The sequence below is a fragment of the Pseudonaja textilis genome, chromosome 3 (genome assembly GCF_049901715.1).
Source record: "Pseudonaja textilis isolate UNSWEBS1 chromosome 3, rPseTex1.2, whole genome shotgun sequence".
Lineage (NCBI taxonomy): Eukaryota > Metazoa > Chordata > Lepidosauria > Squamata > Elapidae > Pseudonaja > Pseudonaja textilis.
This window is the reverse complement of record NC_141992.1, coordinates 652333-677634: the sequence shown is the minus strand read 5'-3', so window position 1 is coordinate 677634 and position 25302 is coordinate 652333. Positions and strand designations below refer to the sequence as shown.

General features: G+C 47.8%; 2 protein-coding genes across 2 annotated transcripts; both read left to right on the top strand.

Moving 5' to 3' along the window:
- Positions 1-1003: 1003 nt before the first annotated feature.
- On the top strand, positions 1004-8630 carry SPINT4 (serine peptidase inhibitor, Kunitz type 4). Its single transcript, XM_087931972.1, has 4 exons — positions 1004-1107; positions 6671-6847; positions 7812-7979; positions 8494-8630. The coding sequence occupies exons 1-4, from the start codon at positions 1038-1040 to the stop codon at positions 8502-8504; spliced, it is 426 nt and encodes a 141-aa protein (XP_087788098.1). The 5' UTR covers positions 1004-1037; the 3' UTR covers positions 8505-8630.
- A 2450-nt stretch (positions 8631-11080) lies between these two features.
- On the top strand, positions 11081-24448 carry LOC113452177 (BPTI/Kunitz domain-containing protein-like). The gene is made up of 5 exons (XM_026723618.2): positions 11081-11143; positions 17778-17904; positions 22693-22869; positions 23521-23688; positions 24203-24448. Exons 1-4 carry the CDS (start codon positions 11081-11083, stop codon positions 23685-23687), a joined length of 534 nt encoding a protein of 177 aa, XP_026579403.2. The 3' UTR covers position 23688; positions 24203-24448.
- Positions 24449-25302: the final 854 nt, after the last annotated feature.

The window sequence follows — 25302 nt, the reverse complement described above, 5'->3', positions numbered from 1 at the left end:
TAGCTACTTGTAAGTTATTAGAAACCTTCAGAATGACAAATTTGAAACTGCCAGGTGAGTCTCCCTTCAAACTTGAGTGAAGGGACATGTTAATCATAAACTTAACAATGTAAGGAATCCAAAATAAACAGCAAAAAGCTACATAAGGTGACCAAGGATCCAGATAAAATTGGAATATTGGTGTGCTCCATAAAATTAGTGGGCTGGATCTGCTCATAAACAGGGCACTGGGGGATCTTGACGGGAACTCTACAGTTGATCAAACTCAAAACTCAACTCTTCTGTCTTTCTTGGAAGAAGAGAAATTCCCCACCAACTGAATTTGGGTACTAGAATCAACTGAATTTGGGTACTAGAATTTAGAGGACACTTAAACTTAACCTACAATAAGGAATGCAGAGAAGAGCAACTAGGATGATTAAGGGACTGGAGACTAAAACATACAATGAACAGTTGCAGGAAGTGGGCCTGGCTGGTCTAGTGAAGAGAAGGACCAGGGGAGACAGGAGAGCAGCCTTCAGATACTTGAGGGGCTGCCCCAGAGAGGAGGAAGGGGGTCAAGTTACGACAGTGACCAGATAATTTTCTCTGTTAGAATTCCAAAACGGGCTTGTTAAAGGTTGGAAAACTTTTCTGAGGGAGAAAAAGAAATGAAAAGAAATTAAATTCTGCAACGCTGTTTGAAAGGACAAAAGATCAAAATCGTTCAAAGTCAAAACCAGACTAAACATTGGGGAGTGGTGAGTTCTAGTCTGTCCTTGGCCCTGAAAGTGCAGGAGATGGGAGTTGTAGTCCTCCCCTTGGGAAGCCACGGAGGCCTCTCCTCTCCTCCGTCCGGCCCCCGACGACGTTTCCCCGCCGGACCCCCGGGAGAGGCAACCTTCCCCGCAGGAGCCACCCGGAGGCGCGGGACGGGCGGGGCGGGGCCAGCCAAGCCCTCCGGAGGGGAGGGGAGGGAGGGGAGAGGGTGAGTGGGGGGCGCCGCGCTCTTAGCCCCGGAGAGGAGGCGGGGGAGGCTCAGTCGTCCAGCCCTCGCCATGAGGTCCGGTCGCAGCTTGTGGATCTCCTTCGCCCTCGGGATCTCTCTGCTCTCCCTGCCCGGCAGCTGTGAGTGCAGCGAGCGAGTGGCAGGGGGGATGGGGGGGTGGAGGGAGGCGGGAGGGGGGCCGTGGGATGCTCGGACCCCGAAAGTCCCAGAGAACCCCCGTCCTTCTGCAAAGACGCCCCCCGTACCCCCCCCGTCCTTCTGCTGCTGCTGCCCCGGTCACGGGAAGGGCAGCCGCGGTCCTGCGGGCTCCGGGAAGCCCTGGACGGGCGACGGGCGGGCTTTCTCCGGCTCCCCAGTCGCGGCCTGTCGGGCTCCGGGCTGCCCAAAGACGCCGCCCACCTCGGGGCCCTCGCCCTCCGGACGCCGTTCCGAAGGGGGGAGCGGGAAGGTGGGGAGCGGAGGGGGGGGAGGTCCGGAGTCGGGCAGAATCCCGGAGGGGGGAAACCGGGAGGAGACGTCGATGAACGGAGGGTCCCCGCCTCTCCCCCCCCCCTCCACTTCCCGGGCAAACGCTGCCGGAGGGGGTCGCAGGCGCCCACCCGCGGCTTCTTTTAAGGCTCGGTTGATTGATTGATTGATTGATTGATTGATTGATTGATTGATTGATTACATTTCTGTGCCTCGCATCTCCCCTACGAGGTAACTCTGGGCAGATTACAGATTAGGAAACCAAGTGAAAAATAATTACAGTATAATTCGACTATTAACACAATTAATTTTATTAAGATTATAACGTTAACACCCTGGAACGGAGCAGGGAGTTACGAGGCTTGATACAAATATCGATAGAATTAGAGTTCGTAGGCTCTGGAAGGTCATCTAGTCCACCCTCTGCGGAGTGCAGGAAGCTCCCTGGCAGGTGCCCCCCCCAAAACCCTCCAGGGCGGGCGGGAGAGCTCACTGCCTCTGAATGGGGTCCAGGCCAGAGTCAAGCAGCTGTCAGGAGGCCCAAAGCTTCCCCTCCCCCCTTGACCTCCCTCCTTGCTGCTTCCCAAGGCTAAGTCACCTCCACACGGTCCCTCCTTCCAAGGCCCACCAACTCCGGCACCGTTTCTCCTTCCCTATAAGCTATAAAAATTTGTGAAAAGCAAACCAAAAGGCATAACAGGAAACTCAGGATATTGCAACCTAATGTAACAAGCAGCTACAAGGTGAACAAGCAGCTACTATAAAACAATTACTCCTACCAAGATCCCAGGAAGAGATCCCAATCTCAAGAGACAGGAACTCATCTCACACGCAGAAATCAAAGACTTAAAGGTTTCACACTTGTTGAGGTAATTTCCCGTTAGGAGAATGAGCGCATACAGGGAGACATATTTGAGAGAAGTGTTGAATAACACACACACAGCACACAGATACACTGTACTGTAAATGTAGGTTTTTACTTTCAATAGCAAAGTTCAAACAAGCAGTCCAAAGTCATTCACGGGTAAATCAGTCAGTTTTCAATCCAGGGATAATCCAGTAACAAAGTCCAGTATCAAAAACAGTTCAGTAACAGACTTACATCAAATCCATGAATATCAGTCAATTAGAAGGAATGGCAATACCCTCCAACAGAAAGAAAACAGAGACTCACTGAGACATACTCTCTTCTGAGACTAAGATGAAGACAACCCAGGTTTCTGGCTCCATCTTACGGCCGTTTGTGAAACCACACCTAATTACAATTTTAGCATTCCCTTAAAGATACAGTTTCAAAATGTCTATCCTAGTTTATATATTTCCAACCCAAATACCTGTTAGGTCACTTATATTCCTAATATATTCCTTATATTCCCTGTTGGGTAGGACAATATATACAACCTTACATTCTAAGTCCATAATCCTCACAGCAAGCCTTATGCTTTATAGAGCCTTGGGCCTTTGTAAAATGAACTGCTATATTGTTTTCTGACATACAGCTTAATCATCTTACTTTGCACATATTGTCTCACATTTAAATATCTTAAATCTGTGTGTTTCGTTCTTGTTTTAACTGCAATATTTGAAGCCATCTGTATTGTTGATTGGTTATCTTCATAAATAACAATAGAATCTGTTGCATCAATTCCCACGTCAATTAGTAGTTGCTTTTACAAAACTAAATCTGTACATAATAAAGACAAACATGAGAATTCAGCCTCCATTGTTGACAAACTTAAATGTTTCTGTCAAATAGACCTCCATCCAATCAACACCTTTCCCAATAATACTACAGTACCTGATGTAGATTTTCATGTATTTACGTCTGTAGCAAAACTTGCATCAGCATATGCAATTAAACTCAATTCATCTTTAGGCTCCAAATACAATGCAAAATGCACTGTTTGTTTCAAATATCTTAACACCTGTTTAGCAGCTTGCCAGTGCCTTTCAGTCGGCTCAGCATTCAATCTCACTAATTGGTTAACACAGTATGCTATATCTGGCCTTGACCAATTACTGAGATAAGATAAACTACCAATCAAGGACTGATTTTCTTATCAAAAATAGGACTTTGAACATCATTATGGCTAAACTCCTGGCTCATCGGTGTTTTAGCCAGTTTACAAAGTTCCATTTTAAAACTTTTTAGTAATTGGTTAATTTTATCTGCCTGTGAGATCTTGTATCCTCCCCTAGTTTTATCTATCTTTAAACCAAGACATTGTTTGATTTCTCCTAACTGTTTTATCTTAAATTTCTGTTCTAACAGTGAGATTATTTTAGTAGCTTCTTGTTCAGTTTTGGTGATTAATGCTATGTCATCAGTAAATAATAGCAATAATGAAATTATACCATTACTTTCTCTTTTAAACAAACATGGATCAGCCATGCCAGCTGCAAAACCTATTTTAGTTAATTCTTTAACTATACATTGGTTCCACTCATATCCTGATTGTTTCAAGCCATAGAGACTCTTTTTCAATCTCCAACAATCAGTTGTATTATCAGTTTTGATACCTAAAGGTTTCTTTAAATATATAGTGTGTTGCAACGGTGCATGCAGATATGCCATTTCTACATCCAAATGATTTACAATGTATTTCTCCCAAGCTGCCCACACTAATGCTGCCCTTAACGTAGTAGCCTTCAGACTAGGTGCAAAGACCTCATCATAGTCATTTGCTCTCTGATTGAACCCTTGTGCTACTAACCTGGCTTTATGGGTAACAGTCCCATCCACACCAGTCTTAAGTTTATAAATCGACTTACACCCTATAATATGTTTACCTGGTGGTAACTTAACATTTTCGTATACTTCCAGTCTTTTTAAAGATTCCAGTTCCTTATCCATTGCTTTCTGCCAAGCAGCTGATCCTTAGCAGGATACAGTTTCAGTTCACTATAGTTACTTGAAACTGTATTCACTTGGCATACAACACTAGCCTGATGTTTAGCAGGTGGTCGTGTTACTTGGGTTGAACGTCTTGGTAATACAGGGCTTACTGGTGGACTCACCTGTTCCACCTGCTCCTGTTCTTCTACCTCCTCCTGTGCCTGTTCTTCTACCTCCTCCTGTGCCTGTTCTTCTACTTCCTCCTGTGCCTGTTCTACTACTTCCTCCTGTTCTTCCTCTTTAATGGCTATTTGTGGTTTACTTATTTTATCTTCAGGGACTATTTGGGTGTCAATAATAATATCATTGCTGGATTCCTGTTCCAGTTTATCTCACCCAACATGCTCAAGAAGTTTTGCATTCGCACTCCAATAAACATGAGCTGTGCCTTGATCCCAGAATCTAAACGATCTATGGTTGTCCTGGTAACTCACAAAAAATAACTTCTTAGCTCTATGTTGCCCTTTCAGTCTTACTTGTGAGGGAATATGCACCTATGCTGGAGCTCCAAAATTGTGTAGATAACTTAAACTTGGTTTTCTGCCATGCCAACGAATGAATGGTAATTCTCCAGTTGTTGTATTCACTACATTGTTTAAAACATGGTTACTACACATTATGGCCTCACCCCACAGTGTTTCAGGCAAACCTGAATCAGATAACATAGTACAAGCCATGGCTTGTAATGTTTGCCCTTTTCATTCTATAAACGAGTTACGTTGTGGTCTGTAAGGTGCAGAACATTTATGCTCAACACCAGCCAATTTCAGCATAGTTTGGAATCTCTTGTTAACAAACTCTGTCCCATTATCAGGAACTAAAATAATTACTTTACTTTTCATTTTTCTCTCAGCAAACCCTAGCCAGTTAAAGAAATGTTGGAATGTTTCTGTTTTGTTTTTCATAAGATAGCAGAAACCGTATCGTGAATAATGGTCTATAATACTCAAAATATAACAGGCACCTCCTAAACTTGGTTTCTTGGAACCAATTATGTCAGCAAAAACAACCTCTAAAGGTTCTTGGTCTTAAACCCATTTAGTCTGTTTGCAGGAGTAACCTTACTTTTCTCTTGGCTACAAGCATTACAGTTTAAATACTTGCTACAGGGTTTCAATTTTACTCCCTCTGACAATTTAACAGTTTGTTTGAGCATTTTGAAATTAATGTGCCCCAGACGTCTATGTAGTAAATGTATACATTCATCATGTGGGCTTAACATTGTTATAAACTGAGTTAGCCATCTTCAACTGGCCATCATGTATCACATATAAATCATTTTTTAAAGTAGCAGTAACACTTTTACCCTCTTTCTCTATTATACAGTTATCTCCCCTAAAGGTTACCACATAACCAAGATTAACTAAAGCCCTTACTGATTGCAAATTAAGTTTCAGTTTAGGTACATAAAACATAGTTAAATGTTCGTTTATAGAAGAACAATATGCAGTACCTTCACCTGATGTGTTAATCTTCCATCCATTTGCTAATGATACATGTTGTTTACTCGTAGACATCTTTACAAACCTCTTTCTATCTTTAGTAATGCATTGCGATGTTCCACTATCAACAACCCACAAATCATGGTTTACAGTTGAATTGCTAAACACAGCTAAGCTAACATTCTTCTTACCCTTCTGGTGGTTACCAGTATTCTGTTGTTTTCCCTTCTTACAGAATCTAGCTATACGTCCCCTAGCCCCACAGGAAAAACATTTCCTAACAGTATAGGCAGTTGAAGACAAATTCTCTTCTTGTGGTTGTTCCTTTCTCAGTTGGTTCCTATCCAGCCGTCTTCTTGCTTCTTCTAACAACCTTCAAAACAAAGGGTGGAAGCTGGTCAAGGAGAGAAGCAATATAGAAGTTAGGAGGAATTTCCTGACAGTGACAACAATTCATCAGTGGAACAGCTGGACTCCATAAATTGTATATTCTCCAACACTGGAAGTTTTGAAGAAGTGATTGGGCTACCATTTGTCTTGAATGATCTTGGGTCTCCTGCCTGAGCAGGGGGTTGGACTAGAAGACCTCTGAGATCCCTTCCAGTGTTAGGATTGTAGAATTCTATGGGATGCAGCACCAGCATTGTGGCTGCAACGTTTCCCAGGACTTCAGGGTCACCGAGTTTCAGTTAAAATATAACCATGGAACAAAGGCAGAGGGGGGAGGGGGGTCTCCAACCTGGGCAACCTTAAGACAGGTGGACTTCAACTCCCACAATTCCCCAGCCTCAATTAGGGGGCTGCTCTCCTGTCCCCCACCAGTACCTAGACCTGAGCAGCAAAGTTTTGAGTTTCCGGAATCTGCTCTCTTGCCAGGCAAGCCGGACTGCAGCACCTTGCCCAACTACACCATTCTGTGTCAGATGCCTGTAGAACGTTTCTTCTACAACGTGACCTCCAAGAGCTGCCAGTTTTTCATTGACTATGGATGCGCCAGGAGCCTGAACAGCTACCGCTCCACTAAGGAATGTGAGGAAGCTTGCAAAAATATTGGTGAGCTCACCTGTTGGTGTGGGAGGAGAGCCTAGGGGTTGCAGGGGGCTTCACCGGCCATTGGCCTGAACCCAGGGCCCGCCTGGCAAGCAGCACAAACTCAGAGGCTTCCTTTCAAGAAGGGGGGGCTGAAGGACAGGGGTAGGGGTGGGATTCTACCAGTTCGCACCTATTCGCTAGCACCGGTTGTTAACATTCTAAGCAGTTCGGAGAACCATTTGTTAGAAGAAATTACAGGGCTAATCCTGTAAGGAAGGCAGGAAGGAAACATTCTGGTGTTGCTTGCAGAAACCGCCTCTCCGTTAACCCTTATTACGGTCTTGGCAGGACTAGACTTCCTGTCTCTGGAACTTCTCTGGAGTATTTTTCCCTCCTTTGCTGGTACTTTGCTTGTGTGGAGTGACCATTCAGAGTTACAATGGCACTGAAAAAAAGTGACATGGCCGTTTTTCACACTTATGACTGTTGCAGCATCCTCACAGTCATGAGAGGCCAGGCGAGGAGATGTATGCCTCGATGTGAGTGATGTTGAGTTGGCCACACCCAGCCAGTCACATGACCACCACGCCATAGCCACCAACTAAGCCACGCCCACAGAAACAGTTGTTAAAAAATTTGAATCCCACCCCTGGGTGGGGGGCCCTGAGACAGGCGGGGGGGGGGAAGAGTCCAGAATGAAGAGCCAAAACGAGAGATTTGCTGTGCTTGTACCCCTCTAATCCTCACCCCAAAGAGGTTCCTCCCCAGTTCTGCTCCATCCGTGCTCTGCACAGCAGAAGCTGCTGCCTGCCCCCCCCCAATTCTGAGGGGGGGCGCGACTGAAAGAAAGTAAAAAATGCCCAAATCCAATGAAGGGAGGAAAGGGGGAGGGGTTGGGTGGGAGATGTCCTTCCTTCCATCCTCCTTTTTGAAACATCCATATAGCTAATGGTATAGGCCTCCTTTATCCCCCTCCCTCCTGCAGACGTCTGCCTCCTGCCTCCCGATTGTGTGCCTTGCAAAGACAAAACACATCACTGGTTTTACGACCCGAAGAACAAAAGGTGCAAGAAATTGACTTCCGGGAGGTGCGGGGGGAACGGCAACGACTTCAGTACACGTTCGGAGTGCCAGCTGAGGTGCCACAAGAGAGGTGGGTGTGCATTGCTGGGGGAGGGGGCCCTGAAAGGTGGGAGGCCATGCGGGAAGGAGCAGAATTCCCACCTTGAGTGCGAGGGAGAGGAAGGGGGAAATGAGAGGTCCCCTCCCTCCCACCGGCAGCCCTACAGAAGGGGCCCCTCTCTTTGCCCCTCCTCCCCGAGATTCTGCTGCGGGATCCGTCCATCTGGCCAAGAGGAGAAGGAGAACCCAGGATCTCTTGGGAAGGCTGACCATCCTCTGCTCCATCCCCCACTGGCCCTTCAGCCTGCCCCAGGAGTGAGGGTCCGCTTCCCACAGGGAGGGGGGCTGGGGGACACCCCAAGGGAGGCGCCTAGACTGGCCAGAGTGTCACGAAGGCCGAGGCTGGAGCAGAGCAGCTCCTCAGAGCGGGGGAGAGGGGGATCTCTCTGGTTCTCGTCCTGTCAAGGGGGGGCTCTCCAATGCCTCTGTCCCCCCCTGCAGCCCCCCAAGGAAGACCCTTCCTGAGGCCTCTTTCCCTTTTGCAGGAATTCACTGAGGGCTCCGTGGACGGAAGCTCGGCCTGCTTTGTGCTGAACGGGGAGAGAGGCCGGTTCAGGAGGAGACCAGGCGCAGGAAGCCTCCAGGCGCCTTCTGGGGGGGCGGATTCTGGAATAAATCCTTGCCTGAAGGAGATGGTGGTCTCGGGTGCTCTGTGTGTCTCTTTCCCTGGCAAGGGGAAGGGGGTGCAGGCTGGCCCCCACTTCACTATTAAACACAGAATATGCAACACCGGCCAGGCAGGTTTATGGCGGCCTCCATGTATCTCTGGGAAGTGAACCAATGAATACATAAATATGCCCGCTTGCCGCCACTCTGGCACACCCCTGATGGGCGCCCCCCTGGCTCCTCTGACCAGCCTTCCAAGTCAAGGACCCCCCGAAAGCAGAACTCCGAGGCAGGGAGGTTCCTCAAAGAACAGGTTTCTTGGAAACATCATATTGCAGTGGTGGCTAACATTTTTGGGGCTCCCGTGTTCCAGAAATTTTGCTCATGTGCCAGCACTCAGGAGGCAATGCACATGGGGGCCCCTACTCCACGACCCCTGCGCATGAGTGCATGATTTTCCCCCCTTGCCATCCCCTTATCTGCACTGCACATGCACATGCCTCCCAGCTGATTTTCAGGCCTTTTTCAGCCTCCCAGAGGCTCAAGGGAAGCCTCTGTAGCCTTTGGAGGCTGAAAAATGGGCCCGTTTCATCCCTTCCGGTATTTCCGGAGATAAGGAAGTGATGAAATGGGCCTGTTTTTCAGCCTCCAAAAGCTGCAGAGGCTTCCCCCGAGCCTCTGGGAGGCCGAAAAAGGCCTGAAAATCAGCTGGGAGGCATGCGCATGCGCAGTGAGGTAAGTTTGTCTGGGGCTCATGTGCCCACACAAATGACTCTGTGTGCCACCTGTGGCACGTGCGCCATAGGTTCGCCATCATGGTCATATCAGCACAACGGGTGAAAACTTCAACTTTCAAGAATGGATTTCATACAACATGGCTTTTGCAAGTTTGGCCTGAAGTATGAGAAAGGGTCTGAATAGAGCTGGAAGGGACCTTGGAGGTCTTCTAGTCCAGCCCCCTCTTTCTAGCAGGAGACCCCCTGCTCAGGCAAGAAACCCTATGCCATTTCAGACAAGAGGCTGCCCAGTATCTTCTTAAAAACCTCCAGGGATGGAGCACCCGCCACTTCTGGTGGCAAGCAGTTCTGCTGGTTACTTGTTCCCATTGTAAGGAAATTTCGGCTTAGTTCTAGGTTGCTTCTCTCCTTGATGAGTTTCCATCCGTTGCTGCTTCTCCTGCCTTTCTGTTTTTTTGAAAATTCTTTGTGGCAGCCCCTCAAATACTGGAACGCTGCTATCGTGTCACCCCCATCCTCCTTTTCTCTAGACCAGCCAAACCCAATTCCTTCAACCCTTTTGTATTTTCATATTTTAACCTTGTGTGTTTCCTTAAAAATATGCCCTACCCCAAAAATAAGGCCTAGCCTGGGTTTGAGGGGGGGCTAATATAAAGGCTACCTCAAAAATAGGCCCTAGTGAAGGGGGTGGGCGTGGCCAGCACAGGATGCAGCTCTTCCCTTCCCCGGTCACCTCACGAAGGCTCAGCCCCATCACTGCAGCCCACGGAGCCACGTCCCTTCACTCACCGGCTTTCCAGCTTCATTCACCACTACCACATGCAGAACAAGAAAAGTAGTCTGTGGCAGTACGGTAGAAAGAAAACAGTTCAGTTCTTCCAACTTCTCACGAACAAAAATGATCTCATGGAGTTGGAAGGTCTGAACTATTTCTTTTTACCGTAGTCCCACAGGCCGAGTTTTTTGCCCTGCACGCGGCGACAGAGAACACAGCTGGAAAGCAGGCTAGTGAAGGGATGTGGCTGCCCTGGGGAGTGTGGGAGGGACCTCTGTGTGTGTGTCTGGTGTGTGTGTGTGTGAGAGAGAGAGAGACAGAGACAGAGAGCGAGAGACAGAGAGACAGAAGCAGAGACAGAGAGAGAGAAAGAGAAAGGGAAAGAGAAAGAGAGACATAGAGACAAAGAAAGAGAGAGACAGAGAGACAAAGAAAGAGAGAGAAAGAAAGAGAGACAGAGAGACACAACACTGCCAGCCCCCTGGTATAACTCTCTGAGGTTGGATCAGATTGCTCTCTCCCTCCCTCCCTCCCCCCCCCCTCCCTATCTATCTATCTCTATCTGCAGCTGCAGTGGAGGTACTTCAGTGCCTGTCTGGCAGGGCACTTCTCACCCCTGCGGCCTGCTGGCCCAGCTGTTGCTGGGTCACTTCTCGGCTGTGGTGAGTGCCATGCTGGCTGTCAAGTGGCCCCTGTTGCTGATGGCAGCCTTGATTGTGGCTTCCCTGCAGGGCCGTCAGTCTGCCCGGGCCCCTTGGCGAGCAATTGCCAGTGGAGCCGTGCTGCCTGTGCTACCTTGCCCACCGCCACCTTTCAGCTGCTGCTGGGTGCTGGCCTGCATTCTACTCAGTTCTGCAGGCTCTGGGCTTACAGTTACACTGAACCCGGCTCTATTCGGGCCCCGGCAGGTGCTGCAGCTCTCTTACCGATTCTGCATGGGGTAGCTCCAGCGGAATGTCGTGGAGGCTGCTGGGGCAGCTGGACCTTGGCAGTGGGCTGCGCTGGGCAGAAGGCAAGGTGAGGCAAAAACGGAGGGCAACCAGGGGAAGCGCCATGCCTGCCTCACACAGCTAGCCAGAGAGGTGCAGCACCCAGCAGGGCCCGAAGATCAGCTGTTTTGCAGACCAAGCTGCTGGTAAGACTGTTAGGCAAGGAGACGCGAGGTGCCAGGTACAGATCACCCCCCACCCCGCCTCCTGGTACATGGGGAAAAAAATAAGACCTCCCTGAAAACAAGACCTGGTGCCTTTTTTGATGGCCACAATAATATAAGACCTGGTCTTATTTTCAGGGAAACACAGGTATATATATAAAAAAAAACCTTGGTCAACTCTACTGTTCCCGTCAAGATCACCCAGTGCCCGTTTATGAGCAGATCCAGCCCACTAATTTCATGAGGGACACCACAGCAGCTGAGCTCGAACACAATTTAGAAATTGTACAATTGCTGGTCCTGAGACACAGCTGGCTGTTTGCGTTGTCCATGTAGTTTTTGCAGTTCCATGAACAAGAACGTCTGTCTACAGAACATCCTCAAGGGCAGCCATTTGCCTGGAATGGTCTCGGGAGGAGTGGACTTAAGACTTGTGGCTTTCAACTCCCAGAATTCCCCAGGCAGCATGGGGAGCTGGGGAATTCTGGGAGCTTCAAAGTTCCAAAGTTGGACACTCCTGGTATAGGGGTTGGACTGGAACAATGGTCACCAACCAGGGGGACAGGGACCACTGGTGATCCACAAGAAAATGTTGGTGGTCCGCAGGGAAATGTTCCTCCCCCCCCCCCCAAAGCAATTAATCCAGGCTTGCGTCACTTGCATTGTGAACACCATGAGGTAGTGAGGGGAGGGGGGAACTTGCCCCACGTGCCCCATGTGCCTGGCCTGGCCACCGGGCTGCTTCTTTCCGCTTCTTTCTTCTTCTACTTTTGGCTGCACGCAAGGAAAGCAGTCAAAGTCTTTCTTTCTCCCCACCACCACCCCCAAACTCCTCCAGAAATGAGTCTTTGGGACCCTGCAAGGCCTCCTGCTCCAAGAAGCTGTGCCGCCACAAGACTCATTTCTGGCGGAGTTTGGGGTATAGAAAGAAAGACTTCTGCTGCTTTCCTTGCATGAAGCCAAAAGTCTCTCCCCCCCGCCACCCCGAGAATGGAGCTGGAGACAGTATCCTGCGATCCCAAATAAAGAACGATCGGTAGGAAAACGGGGTGGGGGAATTTTCCTGCAGACTTTTGGGGGGATTTTTCCAGGGTCTCTGGTCTGCAGGATTTAAAATTATGCATTTGGTGATCCCTGAGGTCCAAAAGGTTGGCGACCCCTGGACCAGAAGACCTCCAAAATCCCTTCCAACTCTTTCATTCAGTTACTCTGTTACTTCTCACCCATTCCATCATTATTCCTTGTGCCGCTACTACACCAACTCTCTAATCGTGGAGTAATATCACACAGTATACTGAGGTGTGTCATCCTAACCAATGCAGCATAGCAAGTAACAACCAGGATGCAGCAAAGCTACATTTTAGGGTCCATTCAGCCTTTTTTTAAAAAAATAAATTTTATTAAACATTTTCCAATAATTTAAAAACATATTTATATTTCCAACAATGTTACAACATCGTCAACATTCATATTCATATATCAATTACTATGTTATTTGTATGTGTATTGTCTAACCAGATATACCAGGCATCCCAGACTAAATAATTTCATTTCTATCTTTTAACTTGAGAGTCAGCCTGTCCAGAATCGTTCTTAATCCCACTCTCCAGGGGTGGGATTCAAATTTTTAACAACCGGTTCTGTGGGCGTGGCTTAAAGGGTGGTGGGCATGGCTTGGTGGTCATGTGACTGGGTGGACATGGCTTGGTGGTCATGTTATTGGCTGGGCACGGCCAACTCAACATCACTCACATAGAGGCACGCAACTCCTCGCCTGGCCTCTCTTGACCATGGGGATGCTGCAACAGTCATAAGTGTGAAAATGGTCATAAGTCACTTTTTTCAATGCCACTGTAACTTTGAATGGTCACTCCACACAAGCAAACTACCCGCAAAGGAAGGGAAAATAACTCCAGAGAAGTTCCAGAGACAGGAAGTCTAGTCCTGCCAAGAATGTAATGAGGGTTAACGGAGAGGCAGTTTCTGTAAGCAACACCAGAATGTTTCCTTCCTGCCTTCTTTACAGGATTAGCCCTGTAATTTCTTCTAACAACCGGTTCTCCCAACTGCTTAGAATGTTAACAACCAGTTCTAGCGAATAGGTGCAAACCTGTAGAATCCCACCCCGACACTCTCCCCTCAGATGGTATATTTTCCTGTTTCCAGTACTGTGCGTACACAATCCTGGCTGCTCTTTTTATATGTGAAATAATATATACATCTGTCTTAGTATGTTCTTCTCTTAATATTCCTAATAGAAACAGTTCCAGTCTGAATTCAATTTTTTTTTCGCTATTTCCTCTATTGACTTATGAATTCTACTCCAGTAATTTTTAGCTTCCGAGCATGTTCACCACATATGGAGGAAGGTGTCCTGTTTGTTTTTACATTTTCAGCAATTTGGTCTCCTTGTTGGGAACATCTTTGCCAATCTGGTAGGGAGTAAATACCAACTATAGAACATTTTTATATGTTTTCTTTATACACTGCTGATAATATTAGTTTATAATTTTTCCCCACATTTTTCCCAGTATTCTAATAGAATATTACATCCCAAATTTTTCACCCAAACTATCATTGTTTCTTTTACAATTTCTTCTTCCATTTTGAAATTCAGAAGAAGGCTGTATATTTTAAATATCATTTTCACTTCTGTGCCCTGAATTATTTTATCTAATTGTTGTTGGTCTTTATAAAATCCATATTCTTCCTTGTCTTTTTTATATCTTGTCTGAATTTGCATATAGGGCCACCAATCAATTTCTATGCCTTGTTGTTTTAGTTCTTGTACTGTTCTCAACATCCCTTGTGTATCAATCATTTTCTTATATTCCTAAATATAAGGAACCATTCAGCTTTCTAAGAGAACCCGCCGGGGCCTCCTCACTGCCAGATGAATGAGGAAGCTTCTGTCCTCATCCAGGACAATCACGGCATGTTCCTTTCGGGCCCCAGTGGATCTCCTCTTTTTCCTCTGATGTACGTTGCAACCTCGTGTACAACGAGGTGAAATTCTTGCTCTGAAATATGCCCATCGATTAGGGCGGTGGACGGTGATCGTGCTCAGCTGGCGATTGGCTAGGACTCTGATCTCACATCTGCTAGAAGAGTGGTTGCCAACTGGTGGGCCATGAGAAAAGTTTGGTGGTCCACAGAAAATTTTTTTCCCCCAAAAGCAATTAATCCAGGCTGCGCGGGAACACAAGGCTGCACCACCTACATGGCCCAACCACCCGCTGGCCTCCACCCTTCAGCCAAGCGCAAACCTTGAGTAGAGCCATGGTGGGGAGGGAAATCCAACTCAGGATGGATTGCTGACGTTGGTGGGAAAGTCGGTCCCCTATTCCAGAGCTGCAGTAGTCATAAGATTGACCCTTTGGTTATCCCGGAGCAGCTCCTCCAGTCCATGGCAGGCCAGCGCACCTGGGTGGACAAGCAGCAGGATGACCAAGGGGCCAGTCCTGTGACTACTGCAGCTCTGGAACAGGGGACCGACTTTCCCACCACCATCAGCAAGCCACCATCAGTCAAAATTCATATTAGTGGTCCACGGGATTTAAAATTATGAGTTTGGTTGTCCCTGAGGTCCAAAAGGTTGCCGACCCCTGTGGTAGAACATGGTGTAGGGTCGTCTGCTTGAGCAGAAGACTAGAAAGACCTCCAAGGTCCCTTCCAACTCTATTATTCCATGTATTAACACCTGTATACAAGTAGAGCTCATGGGAGCCGCCAGTGTTTGGCCCCTGAAGGTATCCCAGACCTTTTGAGCAGTGGCCTCCATATGCTTGTTGTAGGTGCCATGTCTAAGGACCAGCAATTGTACAAATTCTGTTCTGTTCGAGCTCAGTTGCCGTGGTGTGCTCCATAAAATTAGTGGGCTGGATCTGCTCATAAATGGGCCATTGGGTGATCTTGGGAACTCTACAGTTGACCAAACACAAAGCTAAACTCCTCTGCCTTGCCTGAGAGAGGAGAATTCCCCACCAACTGAATTCAGGTACTGGATTCAGGATCGTTCTGATGAGAATGGTGGAGTTTTGATGGATCCTGTTATAAGTAAACTGATTCCTTGGAACATCTTGGATAAGGAGAAGACAGGAGATTGCCCACATGTGACCCGGACAGCTGCTCCTCATCAGGAGATAACAAGACAGAGGTTTTCCATGGCTTTGGGCACAGGGAGATGATGGGATTAGCCATCTTGCTCACATCTGTGGCAGAATCTTTTAAAGGACACTGAGTTTGCAAATGTCATTTTCTAATCATTTCTCATTAGCTACTTCTAAGTTATTAGAAATCTTTGGAGTGACAAGTTTCCCTTCAAACCTGAGTGAAGGAACATTTTAATCATAAACTTAATAATGTAAAGTATCCAAAATAAACAGCAAAAAGCTAAATGCAAAATGCAGCGGCCCGCACGGTTTTGTGCAGATCCCGGTGTGCACGTTTCACCTCTCCTGCGGGAGCTGCATCGGCTGCCGATTTGCTTCCGGGTGCAATTCAAGGTGCTGGTTGGCACCTTTAAAGCCCTTCGTGTCTTGAGACCAGGTGATCCGAGGGACCCTCTCTTGTCGGTCACATCTACCCGACCCATCAGAGCAAGGAGGCAGGGAATGTTGCGGGTCCCACCCCTGAAGGAGATACACCTGGTGGGACCCAGAAGAAGGTCCTTCTCCGTGGTGGCTCCCTCTCTCTGGAATATCATTCCCCCAGAGATTAGAACGGCCCCCACTCTGGGCCTGGGGAACCTAGAGAGGGATGGAGCCCATCAAATGGCTTGTGTGATCTGCTGTCATCGGGGCGGGATGTGGGAATTGGGTTTTTTGTTTTGTTTTGTTTTTTGTTTTCCCAAATTTTGTTCTCTTGTACTTTACTAATTTATTTGATTCTTTTTATTAGTTTTTATTGTTTTTATTTTTATTGTTTTGTTTTAAATATGGTTTTATGTTGTGTAAGCCACCTCAAGAAGCCATGGGCAAATAGGCGGCAATATAAATAAAATAAATAAATAAGATGATAAGGGTCCAGATGAAATTGGAATATTGAAACTTATTACAATAAGATTTTGAAATTAATTACCAAGAACAAACAGCATTTTGTGGGGAAAGGATTCTGTTTTGGTTTTTACAAGAGACAATAAAGATAAGCAATTTCATGATTTCAAAAATTAAAGACTCCCTAAGACAGTAAAATTATTTGGTTGAGGAACGATTAACGAGCCTGTAAAATGTTGTAAAACATTAGAACAATGAAAATATTGAAGGAGACTTTTGGACCTGAGGGGATTGAAATGGGGGACTGAAGAAAAGCAGAGCTGGTGACCATTAGTGGATGAAGAGCCAGCAAGTAGAAGGGTTGTTCCTCTCCTCTGGACAGAGAGGACCTGAGATTGCCCACAAGTGCTCCGGACAGCTGCTCCTCAAAAGGAGATAACAAGACAGCAGTTTCACAAGCTTTATTTTCTAATCTCTTTTGAAAATTGCTCATTAGGAATCTTTAGGCTGATAGGTTTGACAGCACCGGAGGAGTTTTCTTTGAACCCCTAACAAAAGAAGTTATAACTTCTATACATCTATCTACACATAGGAATACACACAGAGAGAGAGATGCATACATATATATACAGCAAAGGGGTAATTAAAACATTGATTTTAGAAAGTTACAAATGGACTTGGGGACCCTATACGTTTAAAATACAATTTTGGAATTAATTATAAAAAAATCTTCCTGTGGGAAAATACAGTCGATTTTAAAAAATTAGTAAGATGGGGGGGGGGAAGAAAAATTGGACTAGAAAGAACTAAACATTACAATTTAGGAGACACTTAAACTTAGCCTACAACAAAAGAACGAAGCAAAATATTTCAGCACTGGAGATGTTGAACGTCCCATGCTGAACCACAGAGCCGGATGTTAATTCTAAGGGCCTTGGTAGGTGGACTGTGTGCGGACGAGGTCGTGGAAGGGGAAGAGGTTCCACCAGACAAGGTGGGGAATGAGATCTCCGCCTGGAGAGAAACACGATTTCCTACAAGAAGGACAAGGAAAAAGAGGCTGCACTGGACGCGCAAGGTGTCTTCATCTATAAAAGGGATATGGAAACGCTAAGTTAAGACAGCGACCAGATAATTTTCTCTGCTAGAATTCCAAAACGGGCTTGTTAAAGGTTGGAAAACTTTTCTGAGGGAGAAAAAGAAATGAAAAGAAATTAATTACTGCAACGTTATTTGAAAGGACAAAAGATCAAAATCGTTCAAAGTCAAAACCAGACTAAACCCTGGGAAAGTTAGGAGTTCTGGTCTCTCCTTAGCCCTGAAAGTGGCTGGGTGACTCTGAGCCAATCGCCAGGAGATGGGAGTTGTAGTCCACGGAGCCCTCCCGGCCACTCCGCCCGCCGACGTTTCCCCGCCGGACCCCGGGGAGGCAACCTTCCCGCCGGAGCCATCCGGAGGCGCGGGGCGGGAGGGGCGGGACGGGGCGGGGACGGGTTGCTCTTAGCCCCGGAGAGGAGGCGGGGAGGCTCAGTCGCCCAGCCGTCGCCATGGGCTCCGGTCGCAGCCCCTCCCGCTCCTCTTGGGGGTCGCCTTCGCCCTCTGGAGCCCCCTGCTCTCCCGGCGGGGCAGCTGTGAGTGGGGCGAGGCGGGAGGGGGTCCAGAGGGGTCTTCGGTTGGGGGGACCCCGAGAGCCCCGCTCCCTCGGAACGCCCCAGGTGGAGCCACCGGGATGCGCCCCGGACGCCCAAGGGGAAACCCCCCACCCGCACCCTGCTCTGCGCCCCCCGAGACCCCCGTTGGGCTTCCCTGGACGCGAGAACAGCCGCCCTCCGTCCCCCGCGAAGCCCCAGACGGGAGAGGGGCGAGCGAGGCTCTGCCGGGCGGGCTTTCCTTCGGGCTCCTTCGGGCAAGACCCCGGCTGGCCAAGGAGGCCGCCCACCTCGGGGCCATCGCCCTCCGGACGGCCGTCGGAAGGCAGGCGAGGAGCGGCCCTACGGAAGGGGTCGGGCGCGGAAGGGGAGCGGAGGGGGAGGTCCGGAGTCGGGCAGAATCCGAGGAGGAGACGTCGATGAACGGAGGGTCCCCGCCTCTCCCCCGGGGCAAACGCTGCCGGAGGGGGTCGCAGGCGCCCACCCGCGGCTTCTTTTAAGGCTCGATTCATTGATTGATTGATTGATTGATTGATTACATTTCTATGCCGCGCATCTCCCCTACGAGGTGACTCTGGGCAGATTACAGATTAGGAAACCAAGTGAAAAATAATTACAGTATAATTCTATTAACACAATTAATTTTATAAAGATTATAACGTTAACACTCAGGAACGGAGCAGGGAGTTAGGAGGCTTGATACAAATATCGATAGAATTAAAGAACCTAAGAGTTCGCAGGCTGTGGAAGGTCATCTAGTCCAGGGCTCGCCAACCTTTTGGACCTCAGGGACCACCAAACTCATAATTTTAGATCCCAGGGACTACTAACTGGTTCTGGGGGTGTGGCCTGATTTGTGGGTGTGGCTTGGTGGTCATGTGACTGGCTGGGCATGGCTTCTATGTAAATATAAATATTTATATAAATATTGATTTTTTTTATAAAAAAAGAGCAACTTTTATTCAAAATTAGGCAAAGCAGGCAGGCAGATTGAGTTGCTCACAGATTCATTCAGAAATCTATCTGCCATCGGCTAGCTCAGTCTGTCACATAAAATTTGCTTGCAAGCAAACTCATGTGAAAATATTGCATTTTTTATTTTTTTTTTAAAAAAGAGCAACTTCAGGCAAAGCAGGCAGATTGAGTTGCTCACAGAATCATTCTGTGATCTATCTATCTGCCATCAACTAGCTTAGTCTCTCAAATTTGCTTGCCGTGAGTCTGCACTGAATTTGCTTGCAAGCAAACCTTCAGTCCTAAGGGAGGTTTGGCTGTACTTAAAAGCAGAGCTGAAAATCTAAAGACTAGCCAGAAAGCAAGAAATCCAACCATTTCCTGCTTCCTAGCTAATCGGCACAGAAGAACAGATGATGGTCAGAAAAAGGAAAAACAGAAAGTCAAGGGTCCTGGGTAAAGAGTGAGTGGGCGAGGAGCGTTCCCGTGGGCCATGTGGGTAGCGCAGCCTTATGTTTCTGCGCAGCCTGGCTTAATTGTTTTGGGGGATGCTCTGGGGGTGAGATTTCTCTGTTCAGGTTCTGCTTGGTACATTCTTAAAATGTACATTGGTACATTCTTAAAATACACACTGTATTCTTTAAAAAAGAAAAAAATATATAAATGTATATAATTAAAACAACATTCCATTCCAATTCAATTCTATCATTAATATTAATATTCATTAAAGTCTTAACATCTTTAACATTACTTTTCAATTAAATATCATACTTCTATGGGAACAATTATAAGCTTTCCATAGTTAATTTTCCCCCTCTTCACTTATATTTTATAAAACATTAACAAATTAAAATGTTCCTGTTCCTTTCTAATTCAATTTTCTCATTTATTTTATTTCACTTATTTTATTCACAAACATTTCACTAAATTACACTAACTATTTTATCCCTCATTTTGATCATACATCATTTCCAATTTTCTAAAGTTATTTCTATTACTAATATAACAATACAATCTTATGTACCTTTACAGAATCCCTTTTTCAGTTAAATTTTCACCCATTATCTCTAAATAGGTCCTGTTTCTCTATATCTTGCTCCGGTCCTTTGTAACTTCTTTTCCTTTCCTTCTTCCCTCTCTTCTTCTCTCTCCCCTTTTTACCCCCTTGTCTCTCTTCCTCTATTTCTCTCTTCTGTATTCCCCTTTTCTGTTGCTTTCCAGTATTATACTTATTTTTTGAATTATTATTTTTTCTTTGGTTGTTTTAATTTAATTGTCTTAAATTCTCCATTCTCTTTTCCCTCCTTTCCTTTTTCTTCCCCACATAGAATTACTTGTTCATTAAAGATGGCTTCTTCTTTGTCCCAGTCTTCTTGTTTTGCAGTCTTTTCTTGTTGTTTCTCATAGTTCCAAATCTCCATTTCTAAGAATTGAAAGATGAAGCCAAAAGAACCCTTCCCTTCTTGTGCATCTTCTTTGTACTTTTTAAGTTCCATTTTCAATTCATCCAGAAGTGGTGCCATTGTATAAATTTTTAAACAACAACCCAGTTGATTTCAGTCATTCAAATATAATAACCAAAAATCCAAAGATCACTAAATAATCCAAATACACGCAAGCTGTTTCTTTTTTGCTCTTTTTTCACTTTCTCTTCCTGGGGTTCCTATTTAGTTGCCAAGTTTCAGTTAAAATGTATCTTTTAGAAGTCTTGTTAAAGTTTTACTTTAGATTCTTTTTAATTCCAGGCAATCTCCTCCCTCTTCCAGATCCTGCCCTTATTCTTTTTCTATCCCTTCCTGCTTATGAAAAAGAAAGTTTTTAATGTGCAGAATTCTTTATTATCCCTTTGGCATTTTGTTTTATTTTCAGCTTAATTGCCTATTGATGTCAAAGCTGATTTTTCCAATTTCTTAAGTCTCTTAGTTGTCAGTATAGGGAAAGGGAGAGAAGGGGGAAAAAGGCAAACTTTTCCCTTTTCACTTTCCTTTGCTGCTTCCAACTCTTCTTTGGGAGCGATGTTATTTTTTGTAAGTTTAAATTCCAGGGTACCTTGGTTGTTGCTTTTACAATTTAACCCGGTCAGCCAAAACTTTCACTTCTTATCTTCCTCCTGCACATTCTTTTCTGGTCGAGTTCTTCTTTGTGGTCGCCATTTCTGACCACTGCTGCAATCGCCTTCAGGAAAGGGAGTAATGGCCAGCTGAGGAGGAGAGATGCGGCTCTCCTCGACCCTGCTGGCGGTCTTCCCCCTTCTTCACCACCTCTACGGGGTGGCTTAGCCCTGAAACCAGCCAGTTTGGGGCGCTCCAGCAGCGAGCCCAGATACAAACTGCGCATGATCGCAGATTTCTGTCTGTTGCCAAAGCCCTTCAAACCGGAAGTCAGGCCCAGGACTCTTCAATATCTCCATTAACGACTTGGATGAGGGAATAGAAGGGGAACTTACCAAATTTGCAGATGATACTAAGCTGGCAGGAATAGCTGACACCCAAGAAGATAGGCTGAAGATCCAGATGGATCTTGACAGAATTAAGCATTGGTTCCTATCCAATAAAATGAAATGTAGAGAAAAGTAAAGTCCTACACTTAGGCAAGAAAAACCCAAAGGACACATATAGACTGGGTGAAACCAGGCTCAATAGCAGGAACTGGGAGGAGGATCTTAGTGGAGTCTTAGTGGACAACCAGCTAAATAGGAGCCAGCCGTGTGCAGCAGCAGCCAAAAAAACTAATGCAATCCTAAATTGCATTAACAGAGGGATACACTCAAGATCAAGGGAGGTACTAATACCACTCCATAAAGCCTTGGTAAGACCACACCCAGAGTCCCGCATCCAGTTCTGTTCACCACATTACAAAAAGGTGTTGAGACTCTAGAAAAAGTACAGAGAGGAGCAACCCGGATGATTAAGAGACTGGAGACTAAAACATATGAAGAACAGTTGCAGGAACTGGGCCTGGCCAGTCTGGTGAAGAGGAGGACCAGGGGAGACAGGATAGCAGCCTTCCGATATTTGAGGGGCTGCCCCAGAGAGGAGGAGGAAGGGGGTCAAGCTATTCTCCAAGGCACCCGAAGGCCAGACAAGGAAGAATGGATGGAAACGGATCCAGGAGAGATTCAACCTGGAAATAAGGAGAAACTTTCTGACAGTGAGAACAATCAACCAATGCAACAGAAATTTGCCCTCAGAAGTTGTGGGAGCTTCATCCCTGGAGGCTTCCAAGAAGAGATTGGACTACCATTTGTCAGAAATGGTGTGGGTCTCCCACTTGGATGGGGGGTTGGGCTAGATGACCTACAAGGTCCCTTCCAACTCTGATTATCTGTTCTCTGTTACCTCTGAGATCCCTTCCAGCCTTAGGATTGTAGGATTCTATGGGGTGCAGGACCAGCATTTGGGCTGTGACGTTTCCCAGGGCTTCAGGCTCACTGAGGGTCAGTTAAAATATAACCGTGGAACGAAGGCAAAGGGGGGAGGGGGGGTCTCCAACCTGGGCCACCTTAAGACAGGTGGACTTCAGCTCCCAGAATTCCCCTAATGGTATTCAGAGGCTGCTTTGAATGCGTTGTTATCACTTCTGCTTTACAAAAGGTTCCTTTCGAGGGCCGTCACTTTCTTAGGTAAGGAGGAGAGGCAATCCGTACAATTTTTCAAAATTTCTATTGCATTGTACTCAAGTTGTGCATTGACAATAAACCTTTGATTTGATTTGCATTCCCTAGCCTCAATTAGGGGGCTGCTCTTCCCCCCCCCCACCTCAGCACCTAGAGCCGAGCAGCAAAGCTTTGAGTTTCCCGAATCTGCTCTCTTGCAGCCAAGCCGGACTGCAGCTCCTTCCCCACCTATTTTGAGCGGTGTAGGCTCCCTAAAGAGCATTTCTTCTACAACCAGACCGCCAAGCGCTGCCAACTTTTCCTGGACTTTGGCTGCCCCGGGAGCTTGAACACCTACGACACCCTCAGGAAATGCCAGCAATCCTGCTCAGAGATTGGTGAGCCCAGCTGTTGGGCAGGGAGTGGGGGGGGAGGGTCTGGGGTCCTGTAGAGACTGGGCATCACGGGGGTCCCTGAGACAGGCAGTCGGGTCACGTTTGGGGGTGAAGAGAAGAGTTCGGAATTGAATACCCGAAACGAGAGATTTGCTGTGTTTGCACCAGGGTCGGGACTCGATATTTTTTACTACCGGTTCTGTGGGTGTGGCTTGGAGGGCGTGGCAGGGGAAGGATACCGTAACATCCCCCTTCCCTCCCCACACCACTGACCTGCTTTCCAGCTCCGTTCTCCCATGCAGGGCAACCAAAGGAAACCCGGCCGATCAGCTGGGACTCAATGGGAGTCGGAGAAGAGGTGGGGTTGGCGGGGCCAGTCAGAGGTGGGATTGGCCGGTTCTCTGAACTACTCCAAATTTCTGCTACCGGTTCTCCAGAACTGGTCAGAACCAGCTGAATCCCACCTCTGGTTTAAAGAGGTTTCTCCCCAGTTCCGCTCCATTCGTGCTCTGCACAGAAAAGACCTCCTGCCTGCCTGAAAGGAAGCCCTTTCTTCCTTCCCCCGCTTCCTTCCACCCTCCCTTCCAAAAAAAAATCCAAGTATCTTCCCACCTGATGCCAACCTCTAATCCCCTCCCCCCCCCCCCCCTGCAGACATCTGCACGCTGCCTCCTGATCGCGGGCCTTGCAACGAGAAACTGCACCGCTGGTTTTACGAGCCGAAGACCGGCAAGTGCACGAAATTCATTTTCGGGGGCTGTGAGGGGAATGCCAACAACTTCAACGTACGATGGTTGTGCCGGCGGAGGTGCCGCGTTTGAGGTGGGTGTGGGGTGCTGGGGGAGGGTGCCCTGAAAGGTGGGAGGCCGTGCGGGAAGGAGCAGAATTCCCGCCTCAAGTGCGAGGGAGAGGAAGGGGGAAATGAGAGGTCCCCTCCCTCCCACCGGCAGCCCTGCAGAAGGGGCCCCTCTCTTTGCCCCTACTCCCCGAGATTCTGCTGGGATCCGTCCATCTGGCCAAGAGGAGAAGGAGGACCCAGGATCTCTTGGGAAGGCTGACCATCCTCTGCTCCATCCCCCACGGGCCCTTCAGCCTGCCCCAGGAGTGAGGGTCCGCTTCCCCCAGGGAGGGGGGGCTGGGGACACCCCAAGGGAGGCGCCTAGACTGGCCAGAGTGTCACAAAGGCCGAGGCTGGAGCAGAGCAGGCCCTCAGAACGGGGGAGGGGGGGTCTCTCTGGTTCCCAGCCTGGCAAGAAGAGGGGGCTCTCCAATGCCTCTGTCCCCCCCCTGCAGCCCCCAAGGAAGACCCTTCCTGACACCTCCTTCCCTTTTTCAGGAACTCACTGAGGGCTCCATGGACAGAAGCTCGGCCTGCTTTGTGCTGAACGGAGAGAGAGGCCGGTTCAGGAGGAGACCAGGCGCAGAAAGCCTCCAGGCGCCTTCAGGAGGGAGGGGGGATTCTGGAATAAATCCTTGCCCGAAGGAGACGGTGGTCTCGGGTGCTCTGTGTGTCTCTTTCCCTGGCAAGGGGAAGGGGGCGCAGGCTGCCCCCCACTTCACTATTAAACACAGAATTTGCCACCCCGGCCAGGCAGGTTTATGGCGGCCTCCATGTATCTCTGGGAAGTGAACCAATGAATACATAAATATGCCCGCTTGCCGCCGCTCTGGCACACCCCTGCTGGGCGCCCCGCTGGCTCCTCTGACCAGGCTTCCAAGTCAAGGACCCCCCGAAAGCAGAACTCCGAGGTTCCTCAAAGAACAGGTTTCTTGGAGACATCATATTGCAGTGGTGGCTAACATTTTGGGGGCCCCCGACCTTCCAAGGAGACCAGGATGGCCAAGGATGAAATGAAGAGAAATCTGGCTCAAAGAAACCATCTTTGGTGGCTCCAGGATCAAGTGGGGGCCATCCTTGGGGGCCCATGTCTTATTAATGGTTTGGAAGGTGGTGGAGGGGTCTCAGAGCCACAGAGGGCACCAGAAGGGCCACACGCAGCTTGAAAGGGATAGGGAGGGAGGGCTGCTGCGGGGGGCACTCCCCTCCAGAGGTCTGCAAGCAGCACCTGGGGCCACAGAGCTTGCCATCCAGGGGCCACTCATCCCTTTCTCTCTCTCTCCTGCCCCTCCTGTCTCTCCCTCCCTCTTTTCCCTCCCTTCCCATCTCCATCCTTCCTCTCCATCTATTTCTCCCTCTCTCTCTCTCTCCCTCCCCCCCCTTAGAATATAGAACAGATACATAACAGAAAGTTGGAAGGGACCTTGGAGGTCTTCTAGACCAACCCCCTGCACAGGCAGGAAGCTCTGTACCATTTCAGACAAGCGGTTATCCAATTATAGAGTTAACAACTTCCAGTGTCTGAACACCCACAAGTTTTGGAGGGAAGTTGTTCCCCTAATTGATTAATTAATTGTTCTAAGGAAGTTTCTCCTTAG

Coding starts and splice junctions, on each gene's coding strand:
- SPINT4 (XM_087931972.1), top strand. CDS start 1,038: ATGAGGTCCGGTCGCAGCTTGTGGATCTCCTTCGCCCTCGGGATCTCT. Junction 1,108..6,670: donor GCTCTCCCTGCCCGGCAGCT/GTGAGTGCAGCG, acceptor CTCTCTTGCCAG/GCAAGCCGGACTGCAGCACC. Junction 6,848..7,811: donor GGAAGCTTGCAAAAATATTG/GTGAGCTCACCT, acceptor TCCCTCCTGCAG/ACGTCTGCCTCCTGCCTCCC.
- LOC113452177 (XM_026723618.2), top strand. CDS start 11,081: ATGTCGTGGAGGCTGCTGGGGCAGCTGGACCTTGGCAGTGGGCTGCGC. Junction 11,144..17,777: donor TGCGCTGGGCAGAAGGCAAG/GTGAGGCAAAAA, acceptor GGTTGCTCTTAG/CCCCGGAGAGGAGGCGGGGA. Junction 22,870..23,520: donor GCAATCCTGCTCAGAGATTG/GTGAGCCCAGCT, acceptor CCCCCCCTGCAG/ACATCTGCACGCTGCCTCCT.